Genomic DNA, 13119 nt, shown 5'->3' on the forward strand with positions numbered 1-13119 from the left:
AATTGTACAAATTTGTTAATTTATTACAAAATGTCCACTCACAGAAAAGCACAAGAAAACTTTCATAGTTGTGAAATGAACTGGTGTTTCAGATACAAAATAATTTACACATAATTCCATACAATTTTATTTTTTATAGAAATAGGTCATTATTACAACAGCTGTACAATACACTATGTTTTATAATTACATAAAATCTTTTCTTTAGAAACATCTCAACATAACAAAACATACAAAAAAAGCAAAAAGTGCATTTCTTAAAGGAAAATTCAATCCTAGGTATTTCTCATGAAAGATATGTAATAAGATGCAGCATCCCCATTCAGTGGGCCAAAACACAGTGCATTTTCCCCAGTGACCTGTAGTCCCAAACAGAGCTGATGGGCTGTTTGGGAGGCAGAAATGGATCTTCTTTGTGTTCTTGTGTGTCTCGCTAGAATTCCAGAACGTCAGCTGCATGATTGTGCTTACAGTTTGAGTCCTCCTTTGTAGTTGTAATTAATAAAGTAAACAGGTATAGTCCAGTGTTATTTTCTTAAGAAAGAGACCAAACAGTCACCAGAACAGGAAGGGTTAAAGGCCTGTTCCGTTAATTTCAGGTTGGAGAGTCTGACCAGCTCTGCCTGCTGATTTTTGTACTTGTTGGTCACGGCATGAAGTAAATAGACTTTTATTTATTTTTTTATTTTATACAGAAAGTGCCTAAGTTATTTTGTCTGTGCAGTTGTGCAAAAAAAAATTAACAATAATAAAAATAATCTCTTGTTCTTTCTCTCTTCCACAGATCTTTGACGAAGTGCTTCTCAAATGCAAAGGAAAGAAGATTGAAAGAATAAAGGCCAAATATCTCTTATTGACAGTCCACAGTCAGCTGGAGTAACATGGATGTGCTCACAAGGATGTGGCAAAAAAGTGCTTTCTCCGAGTGTTTACCCAACAAGGATGGGGTTCATGTAGAATACTGTTCATTTCCAGTCTGAGTGGTCATCGTATGGCTGTAGAGTACATCAGAGATCCACCGAGCCAGGGGCAACCAAGGACGTCCAGATCCTGATCATGTTCCCCCCGCTGCAACCTGCACTCTGAGATGTGTTCGGATCTAGGAGTTCTGAAATGTATTCTGCAGTGTGCAAAAGCCAAGAGTTTAGATGCAAAATCCGTTCTTCCTCTGCCCCTCCCTCTCTTGTCCATTGGTTAAAGCTGATTATGTATTGATGTCATGTTGGGGCCCTATCGGGGCGGCGGCTGGAGGCTCGAGGACTCTGATAGACTGCTGGGCCTTCGGGACGGATGTGGCGGCGGGGGCGGCGGAGGTGGAGGCGGCGGGGGCTGCTGGGGTGTGGGGTGATACCCCAGGGTCCCTTGCTGTTGGGAGTAAGCAGGCAGAAGCAGAGAGTCTTGTTGTTCATTGTGCAAAGAGGCTGGTGTTTGTACCTGGTGAGGAAAACAAACACACTTGGATTCCAGTAGTTATACTTTGATTGGCCAACTAGAGGGTCTTCCAAGGGAAGAGATGCAGATTCCATGCCAAATGGTTAATCTAGACCTTATCACAAGTGGAAGCCGTGGGGATGAGCTCTGGCAGATCCTGGGGACACATGGCATGGGATCTTGCTTCTCTTTTCCCACAATGCTACTTGATATGGCTTCAGTGAGCGGAAGGATTTTTTTTAGATCTTGTCTTCCATCTCAGAATCAATATCTGGCTCTCTATCTGCTAAGACACCCAGCTGCCCCTGGTAATTCCCTTTATTACCGTGGCTTTACCTACTCCCACTGAGCGTTTGGGAAATCTTACCAAATAGTGAACCTGTTCTGCACCTGGAGCCTAGAGTGATCTTCAAACTAGGGTTGGGGGCCATTTGTGAGTATGTATATTAGAGACCCCTCCCTTTGGCAGTCTGGTGGAGCCTTCTCGGAATCAAGTTTTTAAATGTATAATATCGGGGATGTAGGATTACAAAGGAACAGTGAATTACGGTGATCAAAATGTTAGAAAAAGATCAAGTTCCCAGATTCCAGGTAGGAATTCTTGGTCTAAGCCAAGAGGCGAAACAGGCTTTATCGGCTCTTTTCTCTTCTTGGTTTGGTCCCTCTCTAGAGAAGTCTCATGTTTCCCATCTCTTACCTGTAGATAGTGTGGTGGCTGCTGGGGCTGCAGGGGCTGCAAGGGGGATGGCTGTGTGGCCGAGAAGCCAGGGTGTAACACAGCCTGTCCCATCAGCAGAATAGGGGTCGAGGTGCTGCTGCTGGAGGTTTGCACTTCCAGACTTGGAAAGCCAGATGGGCTTTGAGGATATCTGTTTGGTTTCACGGGGAAGGAAAAAACAAACATTAAGGATGAGATATTTAAAGCTTCCAGCAAGACATGGAATGATTATTTGGGGAAATCCTGGGAGGCTCTCGAAAAGTTTCAGGTATTTGGAAAGTCTGTACATTTTTTCTAGGGCATCTTCAATCAGTTTTCCTTTCTTTTCTTTTCTTCTAAACTTTTACTCTCTGCTTTAGTTACAATTCCAGGTTCAAAGGGCAAGGACTAGGCAATTGGGGTTAAGTGATTTGCCCCAGATTACTTGGCTAGGAAGTATCTGAGGCTAGGTTTGAACCCCAGGGCCTTCCAACTCCAGGCCTGGACCTCTCTCTACTGTGCCACCCAACTTACCCTTCAAACCAGTTTTCTCTGAAGCACTCCCTATGTATATATACTTCACAAGTGGCCCAGATACTGGAGTGGCAGCTAGATTCTGGATGACTAAGGAGGCTCAGGCATTAAAAGGTCAACTTATTGTCCTACAAAAATTGGGGAGGGAGAGGGAAGAAAAGCACAATCAAGACTATGAAAAGCTCAACAAGATAAAAAGCGAGTCAGAGAAAGGTAGTGTTGAATAATGGATAAACTGATGAATTTGAAGTCAGGTAGATCTAGGTTCAAATCTGTTTTCTGACACCTATTAGCTGTGTGATCATGAGCAAGTCATTTAATCACTCATTTTCCTCATCTTTAAAATGGGAACAATAATACCTGTAATAACTATCTCACAAGTTTGTGAGGAGCAGATGATATACATTGCTATATAAATGTTGGTTATCATTATTTTTTTTAAAAACAGCTAACCTTTATTAGTGCTTACTACATGCCAGGCACTGTGAACCTTAAAATTTCTTAGACTTATAAATGTTGGAAATTTCACCATTGGGAAATTTCAGACTTGGAAAATTTCTTACTGATAGTCTATTGGAATGTGAACCTCATTGGCATGGGAGGTTCCTCCTCCTCCCTTCTTAAGATTACTTTAGGACAGAAACATTTTGCTGAACAATGGAAAGGGCTGCAGCATAGATCAAAATTTAATTATTCCAATCTCCACCCTACTCAGGGTAACAGGATTTAGGAAGGGCTGTAGCAAAGGATCAAGATTTAATTATTTGAGAATATGACCTTCAACTGACATGTGCAAAGCCACAGAACTCTGGGTGGTCCTGGGTTAAGGTAGAGCCACCATTGGCACAGGGAAGACATGGACAGTGATTGGTAGATGTGAGAACTGAGGGGAGGGAACTTGGATAGTTTCCTTAAAGATAGCGGGGTCTGAGGACTAGAGGTGGTTGGTTGGAAAGGTTTTGCTCTGAGAGGTTGTGCTCTGAGAAGCTTGCTCTGAAGGAAGCTGGAGGTGGAGGCCCCTGAGACTGTTTCTCCATTTTGGTCACGTGAGTGATAGGGACTGATCTCTTTTCTTTGCCTCAGCTATCTAAGGGCTTGGGCCTTTTGGCCCAGCCTAAACAGAAGGGGTATTTAAGCCCTATTCCCTTCTCTTTCCTTTCTCTCTCTCTCTCTCTCTCTCTCTCTCTCTCTCTCTCTCTCTCTCTCTCTCTCTCTCTCTCTATCTCTAATACCTTTCTTCTTCCTGTTTGTAATTAAACTCCATAAAAGGTTGATTGCTGACTTGAGTTTTCATTTAGGAATTACATAGCTGAATTCCTTGGCGACCTTAAATTAATATATATCAGTCTTTTAAAGTGATTTCCTTGTCACAGCACCATGCTAAGTGCTTTGCAATTATTCTCATTTGATCTTCACAAAAATCCTGGGAGGAAGATACTATTATTAGTCCCAGTTTACAGTTGAAGAAACAGAAGCAGAGAGAGGTGAAGTGACTTGCCCAAGGTCACACAACTAGTGTTTGAGGCTTGATTTGAACTCAGGTCTTCCTGTCTCCTGGCCCAATACTCTATCCACTATATCATCTAGCTGTCCCTTAAAAAAAAGTCAAAAGTTCACAGAATGAAGAATTTCTATACCCACTGATTCCCTGGAAACGAATATAACCAGTAGCAAGGTGGGGCAGTAGATGAAGTGCAAGGCTTGGAGTAAGGAATACATAAGTTCAAATCCTCCTTCATTGTAGTTATTTAGCTGTGTGTTCCTGGATAGGTCCCTTAAAATTCCTCAGCCCCAGTTCCTTCATCTATAAAATGGGGTTAAAAAGATCACCTACCTCACAGGGTTGTTGTGAAGCTCAAAAGAGATAACATAAGTACAACACTTTGCAAATCTTAAAGAGCCATCTAAACGAGGGCTATTGTTACTATTATTATAACCAGAAAGTTTGTCTCCAAACACTTGGACCACTTGGGTGGAACGAGCTAAAAACTTGGCTTAATTAGAAACACTGGCTGAATCTTTGGGGAGGAATGCTGCTGTGTGTCTAAGAGAAACCTGAAAGAAATTGGGCGACTGGGGTTTGATGTTATTTAGGATTGCTATGAAATGGGTCATTCTTTACGAACTCTGGGAAGGAACCAAGGAGACTACAAACAGTGGGTGGTCCAACCCTGCTCTAGATGGCTCTCTAAAGGATTGTGAGATGGGAGGAAAATGTCAATGGAATTGCTTCAAAGGGAGTTTAAGAGTTAGAGAAAATGGAAGTCTGGGAGGGGTGCCTACAGAGGCTGTCTCTAAGGCAGGAAGAGCTGCCTTATGGTTTTCCAAAGCTTCTGTGTGGTTCTTTATTGAGTGGTGGCCACCTTCTTACAAAAATTAAGCTAGAATTTTACTGAAAGGGCATCATCTGCCAGGTATCTCTATTTCAGTCTCGCTTCCAAGGCACAGAAACTTTTTATTTTTCTAAGAGCTTTTAAATATTCAGCTTCATGTTTCAGTAATACTGACCCTGTTACTTAGGGAATAGTTATAGACCTAATGGTATGGACAAGGGATGGGACAGGAAGAATATTTTCTTTTTGTGGATGGAAAGGGGAAAAAAATCTACAAATTTCTTAATATCCCAATGGTGCATCATCAGTGACACAGGCTGGCAGTTAGTGGTTGTTGGACTTTTGGGGGGCATGTGGGGGTAAGGAGTTCAGACCTTTGATTTCATTGGTGTCCCATAAGGAGCTCCCAGTGAAAACAATTCCCTCTTTCAAAGCAGAGAGGCAACTCTTCCTTAAAGTCTTAAGGAATGGTCTGGTATGTGTGAGAAAGTGCGTTTGAGTGGCCACTATCTATTATTCTAGGCTGCTCCTTCCTATCAATGTTGGAAACCATACAAGGGGTCCTGCAGGGTTCTAGTAGCTAAGCTGGGCCCACTGGAGTTTATGTCCTGAGGGTAGAGGCTCTTCACATTTGAGAAGGAGTCAGTGCCACATCTGACTGGCTAAATAACTGGGGCTGAAGGGCATAGGTTGTTGTTATGGAAGGCAATTACAGAACAGGGACCTTTTAAAAAAGAACAGCTGAATACAATTAAAATGATTCCTTCTGATTTGAATAGGGAGATAATGATATTATGACCCCAACCCAGTTTTCTACTCTCCTCCTATCTATCTTTCCTCCCACCCTTCTCCCTCCCTTAGCCACCTACTTTACTTGTCGTCCTGTGCCACCAGGGTCTGAGGACCTCCGCGCATCACATGACCCAGGCATCATTGGCTGGATTGGTTGGCTAAGCAGCAATCTTTAGGAGAGAGAGAATATTTTTCATCACCCTTCTGGTAATGACTGGCACACTACGGTGTTTACCAAGCCCCTATATGTTTATTCAATTCAAATGCCTCTTATTTCAACTTGAATTACTTTTCTCATTTTAACTTAAATGACCTTTCTTGGTCTCCTACTTGGGAGGTACATTGCAGACCTCGTCTGTCCACTGGGCTTGTGTGCTTTCTGTGTCATACAGCTTAGAAACTTCCATGTTGCTTCTTAAGAATGTCTGGATTTCTCTTACTCACCTCCATAGTCCATGGCAAAGGGGAAATCTAAGGGGCCACTTTAAGATAGGCATCAGTTACTTTTCAAAGAAAGATGCTAATTCCTGCTGACTGAAGATGAAGCATAGTACTCACTCGCTATCCAAGAAGTGATGGGGAATATGTACGAAGAGACACATGTTTTTGGACACAGCCGACGTAGAGATTTATTTTGTTGGACTATATATACATATACATGTGTATATATAGTCAAGTAAAACAAGTTATACACACACCAAATTATATATACATATATAACATTTATTATAAGGGCTTTAATTTATGTCTCTCCCTGACCCCCATCCCCCAATTGTGGGGAGATGGAGGGAGAGAAAAATAAATCCTTGTTAATAGAAAGACAATTTAATTTAAAAAATAATGCAAACAAAATCCTCCAAAAGGCCCTGTTCATACCTGAGTTGCCTATCATGGCTGAAGTCCGGGCTGGGATGACACTGTCCAGTATCCTGGGTGACAGAACCAGGTGTGGCCAGGCTCAGCGCTTGTGGGAGTAAGGCTGTGCTATTGAACTGTGAGGTTAAGCTGCTCACAGAATGGCCATTTCCCTGCATGACTTGTGTGCTTCTCATTGGCTTTTGACCCTGGAGCATGGATTTAAGGGGAAGGAAATGTCTTAATAAAAGAAGTTGGAAGAGTCAGTACTTCCTGCCTTCCTTCCTGCCTTCCTCCCTCCCTCTCTTCCTTCCTTCCTTCCTTCCTTCCTTCCTTCCTTCCTTCCTTCCTTCCTTCCTTCCTTCCTTCCTTCCTTCCTTCCTTCCTTCCTTCCTTCCTTCCTTCCTTCCTTCCTTCCTACCTTTTGTCTTAGAATCAATACTGTGGGGGGCAGCTGGGTGACTCAGTGAATTGGGAGCCCCAGAACTGGGAGGTCTTAGGTTCAAATCAATACACAGTATTGATTCCAAGACCCCCATTGCCTAGCCCTTACCACTCTTCTGCCTTGGAACCAAAACACAGGATTGATTCTTTTTTTTTTTTTTAAACCCTTTCCTTCCGTCTTGGAATCAATACTGTAAATTGGTTCCAAGGCAGAAGAGTGGTAAGGGCTAGGCAATGGGGGTTAAGTGACTTGCCTAGGGTCACACAGCTAGGAAGTGCCTGAGACTATATTTGAATACAGAACCTCCTGTCTCTGGGCCTGACTCTCAATTCACTGAGCCATCTAGCAGTCCCCTTGAAGGATATTTTCATCTTGCTCTGTTTCTGTCAGGTCTCTTGTCTGCCCATTTTGCCATCATTCATGAGTGGGGCAAAATTAGACCCTCCCTAGAAGAGAGGCCAAGGTTGGTTTGGATAGTGCCTTTGTAAAGGGTGAAGGGATCTGAGAAAAAAAAGTTTGGCAGATAATTCTCAGAGAACAGGCCATTTTAAGAAAAAGGACAATATTAAGAGCTGACTTACACCAACCTGTATCTGTAATCACCCAGGGTGATCTGAATCTCTAGTATGCAAAATCTCAAGGGAGATGGGTCTTAAGAGTCTATCTAGTCCAACTTGTACCCAAACAAGAATCCCTCTTATAAATATTCTCAAAGAGGAGTCGTCCAGCCTTTGTTTGAAGGCCTTCAATAAGAACACCACCTAAAGTCATTCATTCCATTCCCACTTTCAGATAGCCCTAAGTGTTAGAAACTTCCCCTTTACATCATAGCTAGATTTGCCTCTTTAAAAATTTAGAAGGATGTTCTTCTCCATCCTTTTAAGCCATCTCAATGAGAGGCAAGACTGACAAGGCTAGCTCTGGAATACTTTTCTTTTCTTTCTTTCTCAAATAGCATTTTATTCTCCCCACCCATTGCTTGTTAATACAATTTTTAACATTCATTTTTGACTGTTTTTGAAAAATTTGAGATCCAAATCTCCCCTTCTTTTCCTCTCTCTTCCTTGAGCCACTAAAGAATGTAGAATATGTTTCAAAGCAAATCAGAAACAAAAGGATGGGGGGGGGGAAGAGTTATTAAGATATGGAACAAAATTAACCTTAAGGCTTACTTTAAAAAAAAAGAGAGAACTTATTAGAAAAAAGAAAAAAATTTGCTTGGATTTAATTTCAAAAGATCTTCTACTCCCCAGTTTACCCCCTTCTGCTATCAATAATAAATCATATCTTCACTCATTTATGTCTGCCTGTCATTGCTGAGATAATGGAATCTGAAAAAAAGTGTATTTACCTGGCTTGCTATCACACTGGATTCCCGTAGCAGCTGCTGATTTGCTATTTGGGAAGTTGTAATTTGCCCTGGAAGTTGAGGACTAGGAATGAGTTGTGCCTGGGAAACCACCCCTGACCTCTGCTGTAGCTGCTGTTGCTGCTGAGGCTCAGGCCGTGGAATGCTGCTGAAACTTAGGGATACAGCTGACTGCTGTAAAAACATCTGGAAAGAGAAAACAGAGGCATGCACCATCAGGAAAGAAACCATATCTTCATCAGGCCTGCTAGATGGTAAACTTTTTGAGAGCATGGACTGTATATTCATCCTTGAATCTCTTCCAGCACCCAGCACACTTCCAGACACATAATAGAGATTTAAAAACTAAACTGAAAATTGAATCCTCTCTGCTTTATGGTTTTAATCCATGCTAAGCTACCAATGTCCTAATTCACAAAAATATCCCAGAAACAGTTTGTATTCTGAAGCAATTAAATGGTACAGGGTACCATTAAATGTCAGATAAGGCCTGGGTTTGAATCCTTCTTACTAGTGGTATCATCTTTTTGTTGTTCAGTGGTTTCAGTCCCATTCAATGATGCTATTTGGAATTTGCTGGGCAAAGATACTGTGGTAGTTTGCCATTTCCTTCTCCAAATCATTTTACAGATGAGGAAACTGAGGCCAACACGGTGAAGTGACTCATGCCAGATTTGAACTCAGAAAGCTGAGTCTAACTCAGTCTGACTGTAGACCTGGCACTCTATACTATACCACCTAGCTGGCCCAGCTGCATGATACATAACATTATGTGTCTCAGCTTCAGTTTCCTCTTCTATTAAATGAGAATGACAGTAGCACCTAGTTCACTGGGTTGTTATGAGGATCAGATGAGAAAACATATATAAGGGGCTCTGCAGTATTGATTAATAGAATGTCCCCAGTCCCCACATTTGCTCTTCAAGTTGTTTTTATACTCATGTGTGGGAAATAGGAATTGGCTTCTGAGTTTCTTATTAGATCAAATTATGATATTATTGTCATCATCTTACCTGGGGAAAAATCTACCACTTAGTTAAAAAAAAATAAATGGAGGTCCCAAATGGCCTTATTGAAAAGCCAGAAAGACCCTGGGATGTTTTGAGCTGCTATTTATACATCTTTCTTTATAAGTGAAAATAACCCTACTAAGGGGGAGTACTGTTGGAATGTATCTGGCTGAAAAGAACTAGATTTGAGGATTTTAGAAATGGAAGAAATCTCACAGGCCAGCTAATCCGATTCCTATCATCTCCACCACCATGACAATGATGGCTAGCATTTAGATTCTACAAAACACTTTATACCCACTTTTCCCATTTGATCTTTACAACAACCCTGTGAATTACAGATGAGGAAAATGAGATTCAGAATGCTAAATGTCCTGTCCAGGGTTGTGAAGCAAGTAAGTCCCAGAAGCATCAATTCCTTTGATGAGGAAAGTTGAGTGTGTTGCCTCAGGACACAGGGATAACTAGTCGGCAGGATAGCCTGGTCCAGACTAGAGTCTGATCCTTAGATGGGTGCATTTTCACTGGAATTTCACAAATGGATTCCCTTGTTTTATGAATGAAGAAAAAAACCACTACCTGAGGAGATACTTGGAGTCTCCAAGGACACAAAGTTACATGGTCGAGGCTGGTGATAGTTATAATTCTAACATAAGCCATGCTTTTTGAGCTGACAGAGATTTGGATTAAATATTTCTACATCTCAAATTCTGTCTCCCTCCTTTGTGACCTGATCCCCTTAACCCTCCCCCAAAAGAAACTAATGTAATCTGTAATAAAAACACATCTAGATTATATCGACCATATATCCTAATCTAGATTATTTCAAATATCTAGATTATATCAACTACATATCCTAATATTTATGAAAAAGTTCTGAGGAGATAGCTTACCTCTGAGAGAACAGTTCCTCAGTTATTAGACATTGAAGGACTAGACCTGTTGTCTGGCACTTAGACTCAGCATCATTTATTTGTCTAAACTATTTCCTTCTTATTCTTGCTATTTGTGTTTTTAAAAAATCTTAGCTTGTTTCTAATTGCTATAATAACTCCTATTTATAGAGTTCTTTAAGGTTTGCAAAGCACTTTCTCTACCACAAATCTGCCAGGCATAGAGTATGTTTTATTTTTCTGTTTTCCAGATGAAGGTCACAGAGATTAAATGTGTTGTTCAAGGCCACAGAGCTCATAACTGACAGAATTGGGACTTGAGCCCAGGTGTTGACTTCAAAAGCAATGCTCCCTGTATCACAACAAAAATGACGATGGCAACTAGCATTTATGCAGCAATTTAAAGTTAGCAAAGCACCTAAAAAATATCATCTCATTTTATCCTTACAGCAACTCCGGGGTCTGGGTTCTATTATAATTCCCATCTTGCAGCAGGGAGAACTAAAAAGCAGGCAAAATTTAAGTGACTTGCCCAGGGTCCCAAAGCTAGAAAGTGTCTGGCCAAGATCTTCTTGAGAACTCAAAGCCCAGAGATGCATCCGTTTTGTCCAATCTGGATGCACAACACGGCCTTTCAAAAATCTGTGAAATTACATAGAAAATTGATGCACAAAAATGTTTTACAAAAGCAGCCACTTTATATTCACAGTGGTGTTCCCAAAGCAAATTGGCATGGAACAGGCAGGTTCTATCTAGTGTTGTATGCCACTGATCCACAGGAACTGTTTTTTCATTAACTCTGTAACCCTGAGCACTTCCCTTGCCTTCTGCCTGCTTCACTTTCCTCATATGTTAAATGGGGAAGCTAACCAGTTCCTATTTTTCAGGGTTGTCATGAGATACCTTTGGTAAAGTGCTTAGCACAGTGCCTGGCACATAGTAGGCACTTAACTACTATTTTAAAAAAAATCCCTTACCTTCCATCTTAGAATTCATACTAAGTATTGGCTCCAAGGCAGAAGATTGGTAAGGGCTAGTCATTTGGGGTTAAGTGACTTGCTCAGGGTCATACAGGTAAGAAATTTCTGAGGTCAAATCTAAACCCAGGGCCCCCATCTCTAGTTGCCCCACTGCTATTTCCTTTCTATCTTTGTCTCTCTTAGAATAGCTTGAACCCAAAAAACAAAACAAAACAAAAAATATTAGAGGACTAAGAAACCAAACTGCATTGCAAGGTCGGGAAAACCTCAATAAACACCTAGTAAGAGGCCACTACATGCAAAACACTGCTAGAAATGAGAGATAAGAAAGTAAACAAAAAGATAAATTGAAGAGCCTCCATTTTTTAAGAGGCTCTCTATTTCTCCCAGTGCCTTTAACAGCACACAGTAAGCATTTAGTAAATGCTTGTTGTCTTTTTTCTTCTTTGAATCTTTCCTAAGGCTAAATCACTTGCCCAGGGTCAGAAAGCTACAAAGAAGTCAAAATTTGAACCCAGGTCCTCCTGACTCTGGCACTCTATCCACTGTGCCACCTCCCTGCCCCTGCAAATGCTTGTTCAATGAAAGGCTCAGCTCGTGATCACTAGTGATCTGTTATGAAGGAGAGAGGGCACAGTTTTAGTTTTGATGCCCTTGTATCCTTTATGTAGAAAGTAGGGTCCTTGGGGCCAAGGCTTGCTTCCCCTTTGTATCTGTATCTAGCACAGGGCCTGCTACATAGTAGTTGCATAAATGTTGACTGATTGACTCAAAGGGCTCTCCCCTTTCAGTCAGGAATTGATACCCTCCATGGCCAGCAGAGGGCGCGGCTTGCAGTCAGAGAGAGCCCAGCAAAAGAGGATGACTGTGGGAGATGGAGGATGCTGACAAGGTTTCTTGAGCAGAGCAGGATGACTCTTTTAATCCCAAACCAGAGAGCTGGCACTGTCAGGATCTGTGACAGTCTTGAATCTCTCTCTCTCTCTCTCTCTCTCTCTCTCTCTCTCTCTCTCTCTCTCTCTCTCTCTCTCTCTCTCTCTCTCTCTCTCTCTCTCTCTCTCTCTCTCTCTCTCTGTCTCTCTGTCTCTCTCTCTCTCTCTCTCTCTCTGTCTCTCTTTCTCTCTCTCTCTCTCTCTCTCTCTCTCTGTCTCTCTCTGTCTCTCTTTCTCTCTCTCTCTCTCTCTCTCTCTGTCTCTCTCTCTGTCTCTCTCTCTCTCTCCTCTCTCTCTCTCTCTCTCTCTCTCTCTCTCTCTCTCTCTCTCTCTCTCTCTCTCTCTCTCTCACACACACACACACACACACACACACACAAACCTGGCACTGAGGGCCCACAGGTTTTTAATAACTGTCTGATGACAAAAGGAAAGAAGAGGAGTTGAAGAACCAGTGCTCGGTCTGGGATTAGGGAGTTCAGGTTTTTATTTTTTGCTCTTATGCATTTCTAGATTGGCTACATAAACCATTTGTCCCTCAATTTCTCTGCACTAGCACATTGTGTGTGTGTGTGCGATGACATTTAAGGGAATATTTGGGAAAGCACATTGGGTCTGGTTGGGAAAGTGTTCTGTAGATACCAAGTACTTTTTATTTGCCATCAAAAGGGAGACAAAATCTGCCAGATTGAACAGTATTAAAAAAAAATCACATTTTTAAATTTCTGATTTTCTAAGGGGATGGAGAAGAAAATAATTCTGTGTTCAAAGCAACTTCCTCAAAGCACACCGATTATATTTATCTTCTTTTTTACTTTAGACTCATATGAAGTAATGTGGGGCAACTC

The 13119-nt window shown here is 41.6% G+C and overlaps 1 protein-coding gene across 5 annotated transcripts in view; it reads right to left on the reverse strand.

Moving 5' to 3' along the window:
* NPAS2 (neuronal PAS domain protein 2) overlaps positions 1-13119 on the reverse strand; it is a 282607-nt gene continuing 269488 nt past the window's right edge. For all 5 annotated transcript variants that reach the window (XM_007501138.3, XM_007501137.3, XM_007501139.2 and 2 more), the window contains 5 exons: positions 8439-8642; positions 6664-6851; positions 5865-5957; positions 2129-2300; positions 1-1434 (listed from right to left, as the gene is read on the reverse strand). In XM_007501138.3, coding sequence (XP_007501200.1) covers positions 1231-1434; positions 2129-2300; positions 5865-5957; positions 6664-6851; positions 8439-8642 — 861 coding nt within the window. In that variant the 3' untranslated portion in view covers positions 1-1230. The remainder of the gene's footprint in view (positions 1435-2128; positions 2301-5864; positions 5958-6663; positions 6852-8438; positions 8643-13119) is intronic.

Source organism: Monodelphis domestica, chromosome 8 (assembly GCF_027887165.1).
Source record: "Monodelphis domestica isolate mMonDom1 chromosome 8, mMonDom1.pri, whole genome shotgun sequence".
NCBI classification, from domain to species: domain Eukaryota; kingdom Metazoa; phylum Chordata; class Mammalia; order Didelphimorphia; family Didelphidae; genus Monodelphis; species Monodelphis domestica.